Genomic DNA, 20,123 nt, shown 5'->3' with positions numbered 1-20,123 from the left:
TTTCCCATCAAAATCACTTTCTTCATAACTAGCAGCTTTGAAGATCATAGTGGAGGCAGGAAGATGCAGTAAGGCTGTTATTATGGTCAGCAGCCAATATTGAACAGGGTTCTCTATCAACGTGATCCAGAGATTTATGGAGAGTATTTAGGACTCCTGAAGATTATTGCAAGTGTGATCAATGTATATTTAACTTCTTATCAAATAATGGGGCAGCCTTGAGCAGCTGAATGGGCTAGACTGGCTCCTAATTCATTTGTTTGTGTGTTCACTTCTGAGGGATAACTTGAGAGAATTTATTGCTTCAAGTGCAAAATATCTTTAAACACATTCTTCTCACATTTATGAAGCAACATATTTGAGAACAGAAGCATTATATGTCTGTTGCCTTAATACTGGAATGTGTACAGAATTATTTTTTAGATTTTAGAATAGCAGAACTGAATCAATTTCTTCCATTGGGCTTTCTCTGTGCTGGTGGATGATAAGGAGGAAACGTCATTGTTTTAATACAGTAGATCTGACACAAACTTAACAGCGGTTCCCATTTGGGATTGCATTACTTCCGTTGTTGGTGAGCTAAGATAAAAGTTCCTCACTGGTAAAGAGGATAACACGTTTTGCTTTTATTTCCTGTGGTGTTAAAATCATTTTTATGTTTCATGTTTTGTTTATTTTTAAATGGGAAACACATTGACTCTAATTATTTTACTTTCAGATTCATTAGCCCACAAGTTTCACTCTATTACATTAATAATATGTTGTCTAGCCAATACAGAAATAGAAGATGCCAGCCATTATTTTTAAAGCATTTTCTTTTTCAGGCTTTTCTGAGTTTATCTTGCACTTAGCCTAGTGACTCATCCTTTGCATTTATCGTGGTTTTTATGGGAGGTGCTGAGTGTGCTGAGAAATGGCACAAAGAGATTAATAATAGAGAACATGAATCTTAGCATTCCATGTGACAGTACACTGGGGATTCAGCACCATCCAATCATTTTGATTTCATGAAGAATTGTCATTAAATTCAATAAAAATATATGATGTGACGTCGTTTTTGATGGACCGTCTCACATGGTGATGATGCGTAGACAATGGATTGGCCTGACTGATCTTTTATATAATGGTGGCAATCTTTTTAACATAACTGAATGGAGATTTTATTTCTTCTCTGACTCTGTTGTCCAGTGCTGGATGAAACCCTCCTCATTGCCTTTTCACAAAGGTTTTGCGGTGTATCCATTGGTAAAGTATATATTCTGTCAGTAATGAGTGAGCAGGAGTCTGTCCTGTTCTTATTCTTTGGAATGGATGTGTTGTAAGGATTAGCAATCTGCTCTGATATTTCTTTGTATATGATAGATGTTTCACATGGGTGGTGCAATGGCTCAGTGGTTAGCACTGCTACCTCAAAGCACCAGAGGCTGGGGTTCAATTCCAGCCTCAGGCAACTATGTGGAATTTGTGCATTCTGTTTCCTCCCATAGTCCAAAGATGTGCAGGTTAGGTAGATTGGCCATGGTAAATTTTCTACAGTGTCCAGAGATAGGTGGGTTAGCCATCATAAATACAGGGTTATGAGGGGTTTGGTGTGGACTTGCTAGGCCAAATGGTCGTCTCCCACATCAAAGGGATTCTATAACTGAATGCATACGTTCCTTTAATGATCCAGTAGTCCATCAGTGCAAGTTATTACATCATTTTAAATAGTTTGTTTTCAAAGGAGATTGATTACAACAATCAACATCATTTGGAAGCACTAGCTTTTGGAGCGCTGCTCCTTCATCAGGTGATGAAAGAAGCAGCGCTCTGAAAGCTAGTGCATCCAAATAAACCCGTTGGACTATAGCCTGATATTGTGTGATTTTTAACTACACCATTGAAGCACTTTCTCCTCCGTGTATAGGGCCTAATTATTTTTGTTGGCAAGAATAGTAAATAATTGGCCTTTAAATTAGACACAAAAGTGAAACCACTAAGACAGACACATCAAAGCACTCAATTGTTTGACAGACAATAGAATTAATTTTATAGACATTCACTGAAAGCAAGCACTGATCAGAGGTGTCATATCATGGACTGCTGACAATGCCTAGAATTGTTTTGCTTCACAAATGGAGACCTGCTCCTGCTCCAATCTATATTTATAAATGTAACATCTAAGGTGTGGTCTATGAAATTACTCATACCTTGTTTTTCTTGCTTTTCTTGTTACTTGTGAAATCAGAGCAAAATTTAGAACACAATACATTTACCAGGACTCTGATGTTAAGAATCTAACAGAAGTAATTGTGGGATACATTTTTATGAATGTCTTCAAATTGGAATAGAAGCTGGGATTATAAGGAGAGCCTGAATAGGCTAGGACATTTTTTCACTGGAGTGTAGGAGGTTGAGGGATGACCTTATTGTGGTTTATAAACTAATGAGCAGTTTAAGTGAGGTGAATTATAGGTGACCTGTCCCTAAGGTGGGAAATTTCAAGACTAGGGGGCGTATTCTTAAACTGAGAGGAGAAAGATTTAAAAAAAAAGACGCAAGGGGTAATGTTTTTACAGAGTGATTTGTGTGTGGAATGAACCTCCAGAAGAAGTGGTATATGTGGATACATATTTTAAAATGTTTAAAAGTCATTTGGATAAGTACACTAATAAGAAATGTTTGGAGGGATATGGACCAAACACAGACAGCTGGGACTATTTTTAGTTTGGGATTATGGTTGGAATGGACAAGTTGGACTCGACCAATGTTTGGTCTTTGAGCTACTAATTTGTCTTCCTGCAAAATCATGAATCTGATGTGGTACTCCTCTGTAGATACCAATGATAAGCAGTGTTTTCTTTTCAAAGAGAAATTTGAAGTTTGCACATTTTAGTCTTATTACATGTCACTTCAGATTACTTATTACACTTTTTCTTGTTATTTCTTATCTCTGTCTGGAAGTTAGGGGTTTGGGGTTCCCCAAGTGGCAGACTTTGATGTCAATTCCGATGTTGTGGCCTAGTGCCACATGGACAGGTTCTCTACACATTTTATTGACGTTGACATGTGCTTTCACACATTTCTCCGAGTCTGTGCTGGAAAGCAACCTGGTCCACAAAGTGCCCAAAAACTCGTCACCTTTGGGAGTTTCTGCTCACTTCTTAATTTGCAGGCCTTGGAGGAGATTTTAAAATGAAGCTGAATCTTTCAGATACAACAACACAAATGAGAAAGATTTGAATTGTTTTTATTACGTTTATCAAGGATCCTGACAATTGTATCTTTTGTTGGATGGTTTTATAACCACATCCATGAGTTTGGATTCAAGTCAGGCCAGTGGAGGAAAAGAAAATGTGAAGTACTACCTTCAGGTTTGAACTTCTTTACAACACTGCTTATTACATAATCGGAATAATCAGAATAAATACAACAACACATAGTATATTACTGAATACCAAGCTCTAATCTTACTGTTACATATTGAAAGATTTTACCATGAGCTTAATAATCTATTGTGAGTTTGTCTACTCCAAATACTTCTCTGCATATGTTTCTAATGTTCACGTGGCTAGACTACAGGTTTCTGCCTTAGCATTATTTGCAAGTTGATTCAGGTTCCTAAAGCCCTTACACAACCTTGTCTCCTATTTATAGGAGCATACAAACATATTAATTTGGAGCTGGAGTAGGCCATTGTTGGTCCCTTATGACTGCTCTGCCATTTGATAAGAAATGGCTGTTCTGATTCGACTTTAGTCCCTATCACCTTTGACTCCTTTGTCAATCAAGAATCTATCGAACTAAACTTTGAACATTTCCACTGGCCTACACTTCCACTGTTGATGGGGAAAGAATTCCACAGTGTAATCAGCTTCTGAAAGAAAGAAATTCTCTTCATTACCATCTTAAATGATAGACCTCTCATTCTTTAACTAATAGCTCTAGTTCTAGCCTTTCCATTAGGGGAAATGTCCCCTCAGCACCCACCCCCTCATGTTTTTTTTTCAGAATTTTAAATGTATTAATAAGACAAACTCATTTTTCAAACTCCCAATAAGTAAAAGTCCAAGATAGGTAAAAAAAAGGACTGCAGATGCCGGAAACCAGTGTCTAGATTAGAGTGGTGCTGGAAAAGCACAGCAGGTCAGGCAGCATCCGAGGAGCAGGAAAATCGACGTTTCGGGCAAAAGCCCTTCATCAAGAATAGAGGCACGGTGCCAAGTCCAAGATACCCAACCTTGCCTCATAAAGTTAACCCCTTCATCCCAGGAATCAGTCAAGTGAACCTTCTCTGAATCTAATTACAAAATGCTGTCATTTACAAATGAGTGACTCCGGTGGTAGATTTAAACTGATTTATGTTTTCTGATCAATTCATTGTCAGCTACATTAACCAAGCTTCACGTTGTCACGCTGAAAATGTCATGGAATGGTTTGTGAAGCAATTTTAGAAAACATTACATTTTTAGAGAGCTGATTTGTAGTAGATTGAGTGTGCAGCAGATGAGCTTGAGTGGAACCAGAAGGGGTAAAGAACTAAATTTTCAAAGCGGCTGTAATTTTCTCCATAACGGCCAATTTTGTTGAAAAGTGGATACTCAGCCTCATAATAACGACTTCCCTGCAAGGTGCCTAGGTCAGGTGAAAGAAAACTCAGAGTGCAGCATAAACCAGCTGTGCCTAATGTCTCATTAAGCTGCAAATTCAATGCAATTATGGGCAGAATCTCCCTAATCCCTGAATGACATGGCATTGGTGAATCAATTGGGAAAATAGGGTGAGATTGGCAGAAATTTGATGTCGAGAAAGAAGAGTTCAATTCTCCAACTAAGTTTTAAACAGCAGTTTTAAAATGTCACTGGTGAGTGATGAGAGGCCTTTATGCAACCATTTGCATGCATTAATTTTCAATTCATACCTAATCTCACTGCATTGAAATGCAATTCCCAGTTCTTCGATGCACTGGAGAGAAATTAGGCAGTAACAATTCCTGACATGAAAGTCAGAGCGGGTGCTTGGCCACTCCAGCTCACTGCTTGCTCCTCTAGGTCTGCAACTTGGACAGTTTTCAAAACGTTGAGTGGGTTCAACAAGGAATTCAAGAGAAAAAACAACATGGAGTTTTGGGAGGTGGGGGAGTGGATTGCCTTTGACTACCAGGCTGACCCTGTGACTCTCCATGCCAAATTGCAACCTGCAGTATTTTCCATAATCATGTGAATGGAAATCGAAACTGGCTGCGACCACACCCAGAGTTGGTGGAGTATTGTTTTTTTTCTCTCTGAGTGCACAGGCTCTATTAATAAGGGATGTGAGGCCCTTCAATGGGCAATTACATTAATGAGGCTCTTTCACAGAACAGGGTGAAGATATCTGTGACCATTGCACCTTTTGTGTGAAATGCCTGCACTGTCCAACTCTGTGCGGTGTAAATCCTGCTCACCAACAAACATCACCACTGGTCATTGCAGACCGATCATTGTCAACTCTGTGAAACAGAAGTAATCACAGCCAACTTTAAAAGTTGCATCCACACTTTTCATTACGATGTGACACTAGATATTTGATGCTACTATTACAGAACTTGTGAGGCAGAAAGATATTTTGCCTGCATGTTCATTGGCTATTTGACAACTGCAAATGTGTTGACGGTTCACTGATGTGCTGAAATGAATGTCATGTCTGGTATAACTTAGATTCGTTTTGCAATCTGATGTAATTAGAAACCTGGGAACATTGCACCTCTCAAGTGTGACATCATGCGGATGCATTAACCAGTAATGTGCTGTATTCAAGTACCACTCTGTGCAGGGTAATCATGAGGAGCGTTGATAGGGTAAATGGACAAGTTCTTTTTCTTGGGGTTGGGGAGTCCAAAACTAGAGGGCATAGGTTGAGGGTGAGAGGGGAAAGATTTAAAAGGGACCTAAGTGGCAACTTTTTCACACAGAGGGTGGTGTGTGTATGGGATGAGCTGCCAGAGGAAGTGGAGGCTGGTACAATTACAACATTTAAAAAGCATCTGGAAGGGCATATGAATAGGAAGGGTTTAGACCGATATGGGCTAAATGCTGGCAAATGGGACTAGATTAATTTAGGATATCTGGTCAGCATCTAGTTAGAATTGGACTGAAGGGTTTGTTTCCATGCCTTATATCTCTGTGATTCTATGGGCTGCAATAAACAAAGAAAATCCTAATACTTATAGGCTGTATAAGACCACAGAACTGGTTTCCTCTCACGTTGATCTGAAAGTATTCATCAATGTGCTCTATATGTAATGCTGCCTTTCTTGGATGATGTGGCAGTGAATGGGGTTAGGTAAGATATTGTTAATTGTACAATGTCCTACTTTGCACAGCATGACATGCTGCTTTCATTGTAAGCTCCTGGTGTCAAAGATCCATATGGAATAATTCTGTGGCCATCTTTATCACAGTCCTCCATGTGCCTCTGTGTGCAGAGTGTGCAACTCCTGACTCGCAGTGCTTGACTTGTTGTATGGCAGGACTTTAAAAACAGCACTGATGTTAGAAATCTCAAGAGCTCCTGGTAATGGCATGTATTTCCACCTCTGGCGAGACAGGATGAGTGGGAGATGGTGCATAGATAAAGAGGCAAGTTATGGAGAATAGCATAAAAAATTCACGAATGCTTATGGAGAGAAACCCTCCATAAAACTTGCCAAAACTAACACTTAGCTGATTTCTTGTCAACCTCAGGCCTATATGTAAATAAGTCAGAATTGGACTATTTGATCTGTCTGGTCTGTGCCACACTTTGATCTTCCTGTCACTTTCCTTATCCTTGTTCCAAACATGGATATAGAGCTGAATGCCAGAAATGAGGTGATAGTCAATGACTTTGACAGGGGTTCCTTAGGACAGCAAGAGAAAATGTAACAAATGGCTCAACCCTTGTCTCCCCAAAACCTGTTTGCCATTTACAAGGCACCAGTCAGCTTTGTGGTAGAAAGCTCCACACTTGTCAATGTATAAGTGTAACACTCAAGATTTTCAACACTATCCAAGACAATGTCATTTGAGTGATTGGCACCCCAACCATAAAATTAAATATTCGTTGCCTTAATGACTGAAACACAGCAACAGCAGCCTGCACCTTCTGGAAGATGCACTGCAGAAACCCACACAGTACCTTTCATTGCACCGTTAAAATGTGCTACCTCATCCACATTAAAAACACAAAGCTAGTTAACACAGAGAAGTGCCGCCACCTCAAAGTCACACACCATCCTGACCTGGGACTATCCTGCTGTTCCTTCAGTGCCAATTGGTCACATTCCGGATCTCCCTTCCAAATAGCACTGCGGGTGTTTGTAAACTCACCACTGCATCCTAATGGTCAAACAGGGATGGACAATAAATGCTGGGTCTCTGAGGGAAGCTGAAGTTCCACCAAGTCAATTAAAATAAACCTCCTTGGTGTTTGCTGCACACAGAGCCAGGTGGTCATGCATGTTATGTTTACAATATTTGCAGTGTTCATAAAAGTTTACATGGTCAGTGCTTCACACGCTCAATGAAATATTGTATTCCATTACTTCACAATCCACTGCACAAAATATAATTCTCTTACACTTTAATAATGAAAGAAACTGAGATGTTATTGACCCTTCAATTACTACAATCTATTTCATGGAATCATAGATTCCCTACAGTGTGGAAGCAGGCCATTCAGCCCATTAAATCCACACTGACCCTCTGAGCTCCAAGCCACCAAGACCCACCACCTACCCTAACCTTTTTAAAACTTTAATTTCCTGTGGCTAATCCACTAGCCTGCACATCCCTGTACACTATGGACAATTCAGCATGGCCAATCGACCTTACCTGTACATCTTTGGATTGTGACAGGAAACCGGAGTATCCGGAGGAAATCCACACAGACACAGTGAGAATGTGTAAACTCGACATAGACTGAGGGTGGAATTGAACCTGGATCCCTGTTACTGTGTGGCAGCAGTGCTAACCATTGAGTTTCATTACTTTACACATTGCAACAATGACTACCTTTCCAAAGTATTTCACTAGCTGTACACTTTGGGACATACTGTAGATGTGATAGTTCCTGCACAAATGCACACTTTTCTTTTTAAAGTATACATCAATATTAAGATCTCCTGTTCTAATAAATACAACCGCAGTTTTGCTAGGGGCAACTTGAAAAAAAGTACAGCTATCTGCTGTAGTGGCAAACTGCAATTAGAACAATTGTCCACCAATAGTTCAGAAGTCTAGTAGATTCAGTTCTCTGGATTTTCAGGAATTTGACCATTAAAATAAAACAAAGAACTGTGGATGCTGGAAATCTGGAACTTCACTTGTGTGATATCAATGCCAATCACTAACTTGGGGAGTGCATGGTTCTGCAGGCCATGCTATCTTTTCTGTCACTGTACCAACTTATTTTTCTCTTGACTTCTAAGCTCCCTATAAACACAAGTAGTTGAATGTCAGAACTTTTTTGAGGAAGATGTTTCCCTATTCTCAGAGTGAAGCCTTTTTCATTTTCACAATACTGCACACAAGAGCCACTAATGGAAAATATTTTGCAAATGACTTGGAAGGTGTAATCCGATGCAAATCAGCACTTCCCCCAGACAGCATGTTGCCACATTGCCCTAGAAACCATAATTACAAAATAGTGATAATCAGATTTGGCAGGATGAAGCAAGAAAGAAATTGACTTGTAAAAGACACGGAGCCTTGGGGCTGTTCAATAAAATTCTAAGTATTTTGCTTTGAAGTCATTGAATCTGTCTTGGATCCAAAAACTGCAAAGTTTGCAAGAAATTGTAAGTAAATAGCTTTGCTGTGTTTACACTGTAAATGGTGAAATTAAAAGAAAATGACTTAAAGTATGTTTGCAAGCATCTTTAACAACAATCCAACTTTGCTCTAGGTAGGAGAAACAACATTAAGTAATGTGCATTGTGTTTTTCAAGTGTCGTAAGAAGTCATGTAAAGAGGGCCGCAGGTAAAAATCTCAAGATATTCAACATAAACATTTTGAAGGGGCACTGGAACCACTAACAGGGCATTGGATTCAATGTATATGAAAGGGACCCAGCAATAAAGAACTTTACATACATGAAGGACAGCAAAGCAAGTTGAAACCTCCTTATTCTCGTGGGCTAGCAAAAGTATATGTGCATTGAAAGTCTGATCAACCAATTACAAGTGAACATGTTTACATGTTGTGGTAGGGCAAATATTTTATGTGCTGTGGCTGCTAAAGCAGCTCAGAGTCATGCTCTTCAGATTCCTGAAGCTCCTCCATCACTTGCAAGGCATACATGATCGTGATGAAATATCCTATGCCAGTTGACCTCCAATAACATTTAAGAAGCTTGACAACGTCACTGACAAAACAGTCCATTTGATCAGCAGCTCATCCATTTAGCTAAACCTCCATTATGGGGTACTATGGCTTCACTGTAACCTGCAACTTGCCAAAGCTTCTAAGCAAGCATATCCCACGTCAATGACCTTTATCACCAGTTAGACAATTACAGAATAGGTGTGTGAACATCATAACCTCCAAGTTGCAAATCATATTGACGTGGACTATTATCCGTCATTGTGTGAAAATCTAATTCTAAAAACAGAATACCTGAAATCTCTAAATTCAGGCATGTTATGTTATTTTAATTTGCAACAGATGTGACTTTAAAAAATATTAAAGTCTCCTTCATCAAGAAAGTCTTAGGTCTGAACTGAAAATATGTTCCTAGTCACACTAAACTGTTTCAATACTTTTCACATTAATACTTATTTATTCTTATTAAATTTATTCAGGAGCCTGATCAACTGTATGATGGAATAACTTTTGATGACTTCCTTAAGGTCTGTATTAACTTATCCTGAAAACAAGTGAAGTGAAAGCAGGTCTAATGCAGAACTGAGAATGTAATATTATGAAATCATACTCTGCAAATGACTGATCATGGATTCTAAATAACTGTTCGGTTAACCAGTTTTGCTAGTGTCATTTCATACATTGATGCCAAATATGCATGTTGTTGCACCATTCGGATATTCAAATATCAGGATCAATTTTATTGCTGCGATATTAACTCTAACCTACTGAGATAATGTAACTTAAAATGTTGTTTGCATGGTTACTTCTTTGTCATTTTTAAAAAACTTTTTTTGTGTTTTAACTAGTTTTACTTATGAAATCAATAATTTAGTCTTTAAATTTAGTCTGTTTTCATTTACCATTTTCTTTTGTCTGCTTGAGTTTAAAAAAAATTTTTTAAAAATGCTTTTAATAGAAAAGCAGCCAACATAAAAACTAAACTGTTGAAATAGAGATGGTCATGTCATGAGTAAAATTCACAAAATGCAATGGTGATGAACGAACTTCTTGGGAGAACCCTGAAATCTAGATAGATAACCTTGCCCATCTAGTTCAGATTTAAATAGTTTAGATACCAGTGCACAATGGTTCATTGAAAACCTGTATTATGAGTTGAAACAGAAGCATTACTAAAGTGCATTTAATAAATAAATGAGATCATTCACTTTGTCATTCACAGTAAATTGGATGTTAACGACTATGTTATAAACTAGTGTTTGACCATGCATAATAGAAAAACAAAGTGTTTACATAGAGTCATAGAGATGTACAGTATGGAAAAAGACCCTTCGGTCCAACCCATCCATGCTGACCAGATATCCCAACCCAATCTAGTCCCACCTGCCAGCACCCGGCCCATATCCTTCCATACCCTTCCTATTCATATACCCATCCAAATGCCTCTTAAATGTTGCAATTGTACCAGCCTCCACCACATCCTCTGGCAGCTCATTCCATACACGTACCACCCTCTACGTGAAAAAGTTGCCCCTTTCCCCTCTCACCCTAAACCTATGCCCTCTAGTTCTGGACTCCCCAACCCCAGAGAAAAGACTTTGTCTATTTATCCTATCCATGCCCCTCATAATTTCGTAAACCTCTATAAGGTCACCCCTCAGCCTCCGATGCTGCAGGGAAAACAGCCCCAGCCTGTTCAGCATCTCCCTGTAGCTCAGATCCTCCAACCCTGGCAACATTCTTGTAAATCTTTTTTGAACCCTTTCAAATTTCACATCTTTCCAATAGGAAGGAGACCATAATCCTAAAACCCCACTCCAAAATACATGAAAGCACAGGCTTGAGAAAAGCAGTGTATTGCTAAAACAGGTGTCTTCAAAATGGCCTCCTATTAAAAACCAGAGTTCACTCCCAGTGGAAACCATATCTTATTTAAATTAATCTACTTGGCCCTAAGACTGCCTCAGTCAAAGCTGCCATTGACGTCCTTTATGATTGCAATCATGCCAATTAATCTGTTTTCTCCTCAATGTTTCAACAGAAATCAACACATCCACAACCACTGAACAGGTCATCATTTCACTCTCCTTGACAGTTCCCTGCTACAGAATTATCTTCACTTGGTTTTACCCTTACCTCAACAAAGCCATTATACAGTTTAATGCATTCTTTTCCCACCCTACACAGTCAACTCGGGAGATCATCTTATAATTCTAACCTGAAACCTCTCCTATTCCTTGTTTAAATGCTAATTGCTGAGGAAGTTTGCCTTTAGCTTGATACTTGCTTATAAATCCCCAAACTCAACCTGAGGGAGAGACTAAATCATCAGGTTACCAGATAACAGGATCTTTGTTTGCAATTTTCCAGTCTTTTCTGGTGCTATTTCATGAACTTGATCAACCAGCTGCTTTGAATGCATGATAGATATGCTAATTGAAAGAACTCATCTATTATTAACATTAAAATGGGAAGTCTGCACAGAAACAATGTCTTAGCTTTCAGGTGACAAAGACTATCCACTGGTTCAAATTTCATTGACCAAAAACAGTAACACACAGAACATTATAACTATGCCAAGTGACAGAAAAGAGTCTGTGAGTTAAACACACAGTTAAACAGCCACACCGATTAAACCCACTATTCTTCGTCATCACAAACTCCAAACTCCAGTAGAGAATTTGAAATGAGATTCCTCATTAAAACATACAAATTACGGGAAGGAAATTCCACAATGGGCACAGATTGAGACTGTTTTGAAAAAAGTTTTGTCAATCCAATTTAAGAAAATACTAATTATTTTCCACACTGAAAAAAAAATGGCACTTGTGGGCTATCTTTAATGTAAATTCTTACAATGGAAATGGGCAGCAGTTCCATAACTCAGCTTCCTCTCTAGAAACTCTGCAACCTCTGATTTTTGAGAGACCCCGTAGGAGGTCAAATGGATTGTAATAATTATGATTGGTCACAGTATTGCTTCAGTCCTATGAATTTCATAAGAGCTGCAAATGTGAATCCATCCAACTGTAGTCTCTGAACACCTCCTTTAATTTTGAAGAAAGTCACTTCTGAAATTCTGCCACGTGAATTAATGTACCTTCAGATTTACTGTTGTAAAATCATTATCTTTCAACTCCCATTCAATATTACTACTGTACTCATTAAACATTTAAAAATAATTAAAGAAGCCAAATTGTAAATTTTAATCCTATTAACCAGCATAAATTGTCAAGGATAATAAAAATATGATTTTAAGGCAATAGCTTTATGTTACACATTGAACACAGCACATCAGAATTCACAGCATTATTTCAAAAATCATATAATGCACAGATATATATCTATCAATAACCTTTACAAAATAACTTATTTCGAACAAAAGTCCTATAAGCAAATGCTTGAATATTCTGTTATGTGTGGCTAGTTAAATAAACCATATGTGCCCCCTTACTCTTCAGTGTCTTGCTTTCTTTGTTGACTCTGTTGCCCTCTATCTTCTCACCCTATAATTTTCTGGTTCTAATCAGAAAATAAAAGAGTCAGGGTGAACTCTTGGGCTTTATTTTAACTTTGGGAAACTTGGAGATGCACTGTTCAGGACAAAATTAATTGTTACCCGAGAAAAGTGCAGATTAATTATGGAAAACCGGTATGGATGTATTAAGGGCAAATAATGTTAAGCCAATTTGCTTCAGTTTTGGGTGAGGTAAAAGAGCAAATTCATGAGGGCAATGCTGTTGATGTGGTGTATGTGGACTTCCAAAAAGCATTTGAAATAATTCTGAAGTCTTGTGAGCAAAATTAGAACTCATGTAATAGCAGGGACAAATAAAGGGCCGTAGCAAACTGGATGTAAAGTTGCCTAAGTGTCAAGAAACAGACTAAATGTTGATGATTATTCCTCAGACAGGAAGACAGTTTATAGCTAAGCTCTCCAGGGTCAATGTTAGGACGGCCCAGTGTATTTTAATGACCTTGATATACAAGGCATGCTTTCAAAATTTGCAGATGGTCCAAAACTTGGAAATGTTGTGAACTCTAAGAAGTATAACATAGAATTCCAAAAAGAAAGACAGGTTGGTAAAATGTGTGGATAATTGGCAGAAGGAATTTAATACAAAAAAGTGCAAAGAGATTTGTTTTGGTAAGAAGTAAAGGCACATTAAAAAAGTACAATCTTAAAGGCTGTGCAGGTGCACAGGGATCTGGGTGCATATGTGCACTGGTCATGGAAGGTGGCAGGATAGGTTGAGAGAGCCATTAATAAAGCTTTAGTTGTTTTTCACTTTATGAAGAGGAACATGGAGTACGAGATCAAGGAAGTTATGTTAAGCTGGCATAAAATACTGGTTTAGCCTCAACTGGAGTACTGTACACAATTCTGAGCACTACACTTTAGGAAGGATGAGAAGGATGAGAGGGTGGAGGAAAGATTCACGGGAATGCTTCCAGGGAGGAGGAACTTTATTTCTGAAGTTCAATTGAAGAGTTTGGTACTGTTCTTCTTGGGGAAGTTAAAAAAATCACACAACTCCAGGTTATAGTCCCACAGGTTTGATTGGAAGCACTAGCTTTCGGAGCGCTGCTCCTTCATCAACCACCTGATGAAGGAGCAGCGTTCGGAAAGCAAGTGTGCTTCCAATTAAACCTGTTGGACTATAACCTGGTGTTGTGTGATTTTTAACTTTGTACACCCCAGTCCAACACTGGCATCTCCAAATCATGACTTCTTGGGGAAAGAGAAGGTTGAAAAACTTAATAGAGGTATTCAAAATCATGAGAGTTCTGGAGAGAGTAGACAGGAAAATCTCTTCTTGCTGGAAGTATCAAGACGCACAGATTTAAGATAAATAGCAAAAAAACATTATGCAACATGAGGAAAAACTTGTTCATGTAGCAAATGATCAGGATCTGGAATGCACAGCTGGAAAGTGTGGTGGAGGCAGGTTCAACTGTGGCTTCAAAGGGAAAGGATTATCTTCACAGGTAAAGCGTGCAAGGCTCCCAGAAGGTAGCAGGTCATGGCACTAGGTGAATTATTCCATCAGAGTCAAAACAGACCCGATGATCAAAAAGCCTCTTTCTGTGCTTTAATAGTTCAAAGGTTTTGTTGAGTTGCTGAAAAGTTTGATAATGATTAGCAAGTGCATCAAAGCTAATTTTACATGGACTGTATCATGTCAAGAAAAAAAATTCAGTTATGATTTATGATACAACCAGTGATGAATAGAAATTTGGTGTCACCAGCTTTGACCATATTTTATTTTTTAAGATTCTGCTTTCTAATGGCAAGTAACATGATGCATGCTGCTTCTAAAGCCCTTAGCAATTCCTAAACAATAAAGAAAGCTAATCAAGCCTCAACTTGTCTAAATAAGGTCAAGTTACATTTTCAAGTACTGGATATTATTGCCATTAAATAAACCCAAAGTGAATTGTCAAATTATTCCTTGTTTTCTTTTTCAGATAATGCAGGATTTGAAGATAGAAACAAAAATGCACGTGCGTTTTCTGAATATGGACACTACTGCCATTTGTAAATAATAAAAATGCAAATCCAGATTGCAAAGAATCCAGGTTGGCATCATTCCAGATGAAAAGCTTTAATGTTAAACCATGAAGCCAACAAATTATTTCAGCTAATATTGAATGGATTAACACACGCATGATTCCACTCATCTTCATTTTATAACTTGTTTACTACATTTTTATGCTTGGTGACTATGAAGTGTTTTTAGTGTTAGAACTGAGAACTGATGTAGTTCCCTCCTGAATTGATCAGTGCTATAATTTCACACCTGTTTTACGAACATAGCTTTCTTCCCTTTGCCTCATTAATTGGTGAAATAGATGCTCCATCAACTACAACATTAGAATTCAAGCATTTTCTATGGTTCTAATTGGATGTATCCAACTTAAAGTTTCAAAACAAAAAAAAATTAAGATTCCTGACTCTCCTCTTTTCCCCTCTCCTCCCTTTCCCCATTTCTCTCTGACGTCCACTTAAAGCCAAACAATGCTTTCATGTTTTATTTGATGTTCCCATTCTTCCAACTAAACTGTTCAATTCCCCATACTATTGACATTCTGCAGTTTGATTTACTGTGGGATTGAAACAAAACAACAAGCCAAGGCTGCTAATCTCATTATTTAAAACATCAATTGTGCTCTGTTGAAATGATGCAATTGCCCTTCCAGTAATTTAACAATAAACTGAATGAATAATTATACTGATTTTGAAAAAGCCTCTCCTTTCAACCACACAAGTCTCAGCATTACTGAGAAACCAGTTCTGCATGACCGACATTAATCTGTTTGAAAGCATCACAATTGGACCAGCTAAGTTGCAAACATGCACATTAGACCAACTTCTTATTTATACTACAAAGCTACTGTTTTGGGGTGTAAGTTTGCTCGCTGAGCTGTAGGTTTGATATCCAGACGTTTCATTACCTGGCTAGGTAACATCATCAGTGGCAACCTCCAAGTGAAGCAAAGCTGTTGTCTCCTGCTTTCTATTTATACGTTTGTCCTGGATGGGGTTCCTGGGGTTTGTGGTGATGTCATTTCCTGTTTGTTTTCTGAGGGGTTGATAGATGGCATCTAGATCTATGTGTTTGTTTATGGCGTTGTGGTTGGAGTGCCAGGCCTCCAGGAATTCGCTCCAACCACAACGCCACAAACAAACATAGATCTAGATACCAACTATCAACCCCTCAGAAAACAAACAGGAAATTACATCACCCCAAACCCCAGGAACCCCATCCAGAACAAACATATAAATAGAAAGCAGGAGACAACAGCTTCGCTTCACTTGGAAGTTGCCACTGATGATGTTACCTAGCCAGGTAATGAAACGTCTGGATATCAAACCTACAGCTCAGCGAGCAAACCTACACCCTAAACCTCAACCTGAGCTACAAACCTTGCACTACTGTTTTGCTCAATCCTTCACTACCAGTAGTATCAGTTCCTGTTCTGACTAAATTTTAAACTTGTGTATGCTGTCTCCAATGCTTTAATCTCTGATCCTGTCTTTATAATGCAGATGAGTTTATGACCTTTTGTATACACTTATTTTTTTACTTCTTCTATGGATTTACCCTCCCTACCAGCCAAAGAACAGGCAATTAACTTCTGGAAGGCTAAGCCTCTCTGTCCTGGTACTGATTCCTCGGCAGGAGGTAAGTACGAACTTGCCTCTTGACTTCTAAATCCTTTCTGGAATGAAGTACCTAGCTTCCATTTAGCAGCTGTCTCTGAAATCGATTTGCAAAATACTGTATTTTGAATCCACATTGTATCAATGTTATGTCAACAGTGCTCTGTGACTTTATAAGATTGTAATCACATTGTTATTTTGATAGGTTGCACTTGTACAGTATCTAAAACTAACAACGCAAAGCTATAAAAGATCCAATTCTTGGTATACAGTAATGTCTTTTCAAGATACATCGTTTCTTTATGTCGACATATTATTAAAGTTCTTTTCAACAATTATATCAGTATTGAGTCATTTTTCTGACCACTAGGTACATTATTAAAAATTCATGTATGGGATTGGAATATCACTGACTAGGCCAACATTAATTGCCCTTGAGACAATGGCAGAGCTGCCTTTTTGAACGCTGTATTAGCATGGATTGCTCCACCCACAATGCTGTTATGGAGGGAGTCCCAGGATTTTGATCCAGTGAAACTGAACAGATGGTGTTATAGCTCCACGCCAAGAATAGTGTGTGGCTTTAAAGGAACTTGCAGGTGGTGATGTTACCATGCTTCTGTTGCTCTTGTCCTTCTAGGTGGTCGAGGTTGCAAGTTTCGAGGTAACCATTGTTTGGTACTTGTTAGCATCATTTCTCCTTTGGAGTTGAACCAAGGCTTGCAATGAGGTCAGGTACTGAATAGGCCATACACAAGTCAAGATTAGAGTGGTGCTGGAAAAGCACAGCAGGTCAGGCAGTATCCGAGGAATCGGAAAATTGATGTTTCAGACAGGAGCCCTTCATCAGGAATGAGCCTGGGAGCCTCCACGGTGAAGAGATAAATAGGAGGGAGATGGGGCTGGGGAGAAGGTAGCTAAGTGTGCAGTAGGTGGATGGAGGTGGGGATAAAGGTGATAGGTCGGAGAGCAGGGTGGTGTGGATAGGTGGGAAAGAAAATTGGCAGGTAGAACATGTCATGAGGATGGTGCTGAGGGGGCAGGTTGGAACTGGGGTAAAGGGAAATGAGGAGCTTGTGAAGTCCCTCCCCTCCTGGCACTTTCCTCTGCCACTGCAGGAATTGCAAAACCAGCACTGCCCTCACCTCCATCCAAGGCCCCAAAGGAGCCTTCCACATCCACCTGCACTTCCACAAATATCATTTATTGTATCCGTTGCTCCGACGCAGTCTCCCTTACATTGGGAAGACTGGTCGCTTTCTCGCAGAGTGCTTTAGGGAACATCTCCGGGACACCCGCACCAATCAACCCCACCACCCTGTCGCTGAACATTTCAACTCCCCCTCCCACTCTGCCGAGGACATGCAGGTCCTGGGCTTCCTCCACTACCGCTCCCTCACCACCCAATGCCTGGAGGAAGAATGTCTTATCTTCTGCCTCGGAACACTTCAACCCCAGGACATCAATGTGGACTTCACCAATTTCCTCATTTTCCCTCCCCCCAACCTCACCCCAGTTCCAACCTTCCAGCCCAGCACCATCCTCACGATCTGTCCTATTCGCCAATCTGCCTTTCCACCTGTCTGCTTCCCCCCCCCCTCATCTTTATCCTCACCTCCATCCACCTATTGCACTCTTGGCTACCTTCTCTCCAGCCTCCCTCCCATTTATCTCTCCACCCCAGAGGCTCCCAGCCTCATTCCTGACAAAGGGCTTTTGCCCGAAACATCGATTTTGCTGCTCCTCAGATGCTGCCTGACCTGCTGTGCTTTTCCCACACCACTTTAATCTTGACTCTGATCTCCAGCATCTGTAGTACTCACTTTTGCCATATATAATCCAACTGAGCACTTGATTATTATGAAGTGCCATATGATGGCAATGATGACTGCCCTTCCATGATTTTGTTCACAACTGATTTGGCTGGGTTGGGTTCCTGCTGCTTTGTTGGAAATGACACCGCCTAGCAGTTTTCGATTTTGCTGGGTAGATGAGAGTGTTGGTTTTGTGCGAGGGACATTACATTTGACCAATCTACTGGAGCTCTTTGAGGAGGTAATGCACTGTTGCTTAAAGGTACTACTCTTAGATTTCCTGAAGATATTTGATAAGGTACCACATTAAAGGTTATCACAGAAGGTGAAGGTTGATTCGCTCAGTTGGAAAGATGCATAATTTGTGATGCTAACAATGTGTACTCAGTAGCTGTTGAGGTTACCATGAAATACTATCCTCCTCAAGCCTCCCTTTTGCCTGAGATGTGGTGACCCTCAGGTCAAACCAACATTAGTCAACTCTCTTTAACGAGAGTGTAGCCCTATGGTCCAGCTTGGATGACGTCACTTATTATGGAAAATAAAAGCTTACGATAAAGGGCTAGCATAATGGCATGGACAGATTGGTTGGGTAACAGAAAGCAGCAGAAATGGGGCATTTTTCAGGTTGTGAAGATAAGAGTGGGCTGTCACTGGGGTTGGTGCTGAGATATCAACTGTTTACAATTTATCTGGATGACTTGGATGAGGACATGGAAAGCATGGTTGCAAAATCTGCTCACGACACAAAGATAGGTTGAAAACTAAGCTGTAAAAAGAACACAGAGGTTGACAGAAATAGGTTGAGTGGGCAAAGATGTGACAAACTGAGCCTAACATGGGGAAATGTGAAATTGTTTCTTTTGGAAGGAAGAACCAAGAAAGCATATTATCTAAACTGAGAGAGATGCAGAGGGATATGGCTGTGCTGATGCAAGAATTGCTGAAGCTTCGGATGCAGATACGGCAAGTAATTAGGGAAGCTAATAAGAATGCTACATTTTATCATGAGGAGAATTGAAAACAAATCGAGAGAATTCTGAAGTCATTCTGAATTTCAACATTAGCTCTGCTTCTCTCTCCATAGATACTACCAGAACTGATGAATTTCACCAGAATTTTTAATGACGAAAGTAGAGAAGTTATATTTCAGTTATGTACAATACTGGTAAGCCAGCATCTGGAGTACTGTATATTGTAATGGTCACCTTATTTAAGGTTGGATAGAACTTGTTGGAGGCAGTTCAGAGAAAAAGCTGAAAATGTGTTGCTGGTTTCTTTAACCAGCAACACATTTTCAGCTCTGATCTCCAGCATCTGCAGACCTCACTTTTTACTCGCAGTTCAGAGAAAGTTCACCATTCTGACAGCTAGAGAGGGTTCTCTTGTAAGGAAAGGTTGGACAGGCTCGGTTTGTATCCATGTACTGTCTTCATCATTATCTGTAAGGTATGATCCAAAGTGTATGACTGTGTCAGACCATTGCTTGAGTAATCTATCGGACAGGCGAAAGTGAGGACTGCAGATGCCGAAGATTAGAGTCAAGAAAGTGGTGCTGGAAAAGCACAGCAGGTTAGGCAGCATCCAAGGAACAGAAAAATTGATGATTTGGGCAAAGGCCCTTCATCAAGAATGAGGGCTGGGAGCTTTGGGGTGGACAGAAAAATGGGAGTGGGGGTGGGGCTGGGAGGGTAAGGTAGCTGAGAGTGCAATAGGTGGATGGAGGTGGGGGTAGTGGAGGTTGGAGGGGAGGGTGGAGCAGATAGGTATGGTCTCCTTCTTTAAAGACCGCAATTTCCCCTCCAATGTGGTTGATGAAGCCC

At 39.7% G+C, this 20,123-nt stretch overlaps 1 protein-coding gene across 2 annotated transcripts in view; it reads left to right on the top strand.

The window, feature by feature from the left end:
• Positions 1–16,785, top strand: part of tesca (tescalcin a) — a 36,195-nt gene extending 19,410 nt beyond the window's left edge. Inside the window, exons 7-9 of one of the 2 annotated variants that reach the window (XM_060843693.1) lie at positions 9,801–9,848; positions 14,791–14,901; positions 16,440–16,785. In XM_060843693.1, the coding sequence (XP_060699676.1) occupies positions 9,801–9,848; positions 14,791–14,868 (126 nt within the window). In that variant the 3' untranslated portion in view covers positions 14,869–14,901; positions 16,440–16,785. Of the gene's footprint in view, positions 1–9,800; positions 9,849–11,362; positions 12,285–14,790; positions 14,902–16,439 lie in introns of those variants that run through there. The other variant, XM_060843694.1, reaches the window with a different exon arrangement.
• Positions 16,786–20,123: the final 3,338 nt, after the last annotated feature.

The sequence above is a fragment of the Hemiscyllium ocellatum genome, chromosome 24, assembly GCF_020745735.1.
Source record: "Hemiscyllium ocellatum isolate sHemOce1 chromosome 24, sHemOce1.pat.X.cur, whole genome shotgun sequence".
In the NCBI taxonomy this organism is placed as follows: Eukaryota; Metazoa; Chordata; class Chondrichthyes; order Orectolobiformes; family Hemiscylliidae; genus Hemiscyllium; species Hemiscyllium ocellatum.
Note: the sequence above shows the minus strand (reverse complement) of the source record. Positions and strands in the feature narration are given on the sequence as shown.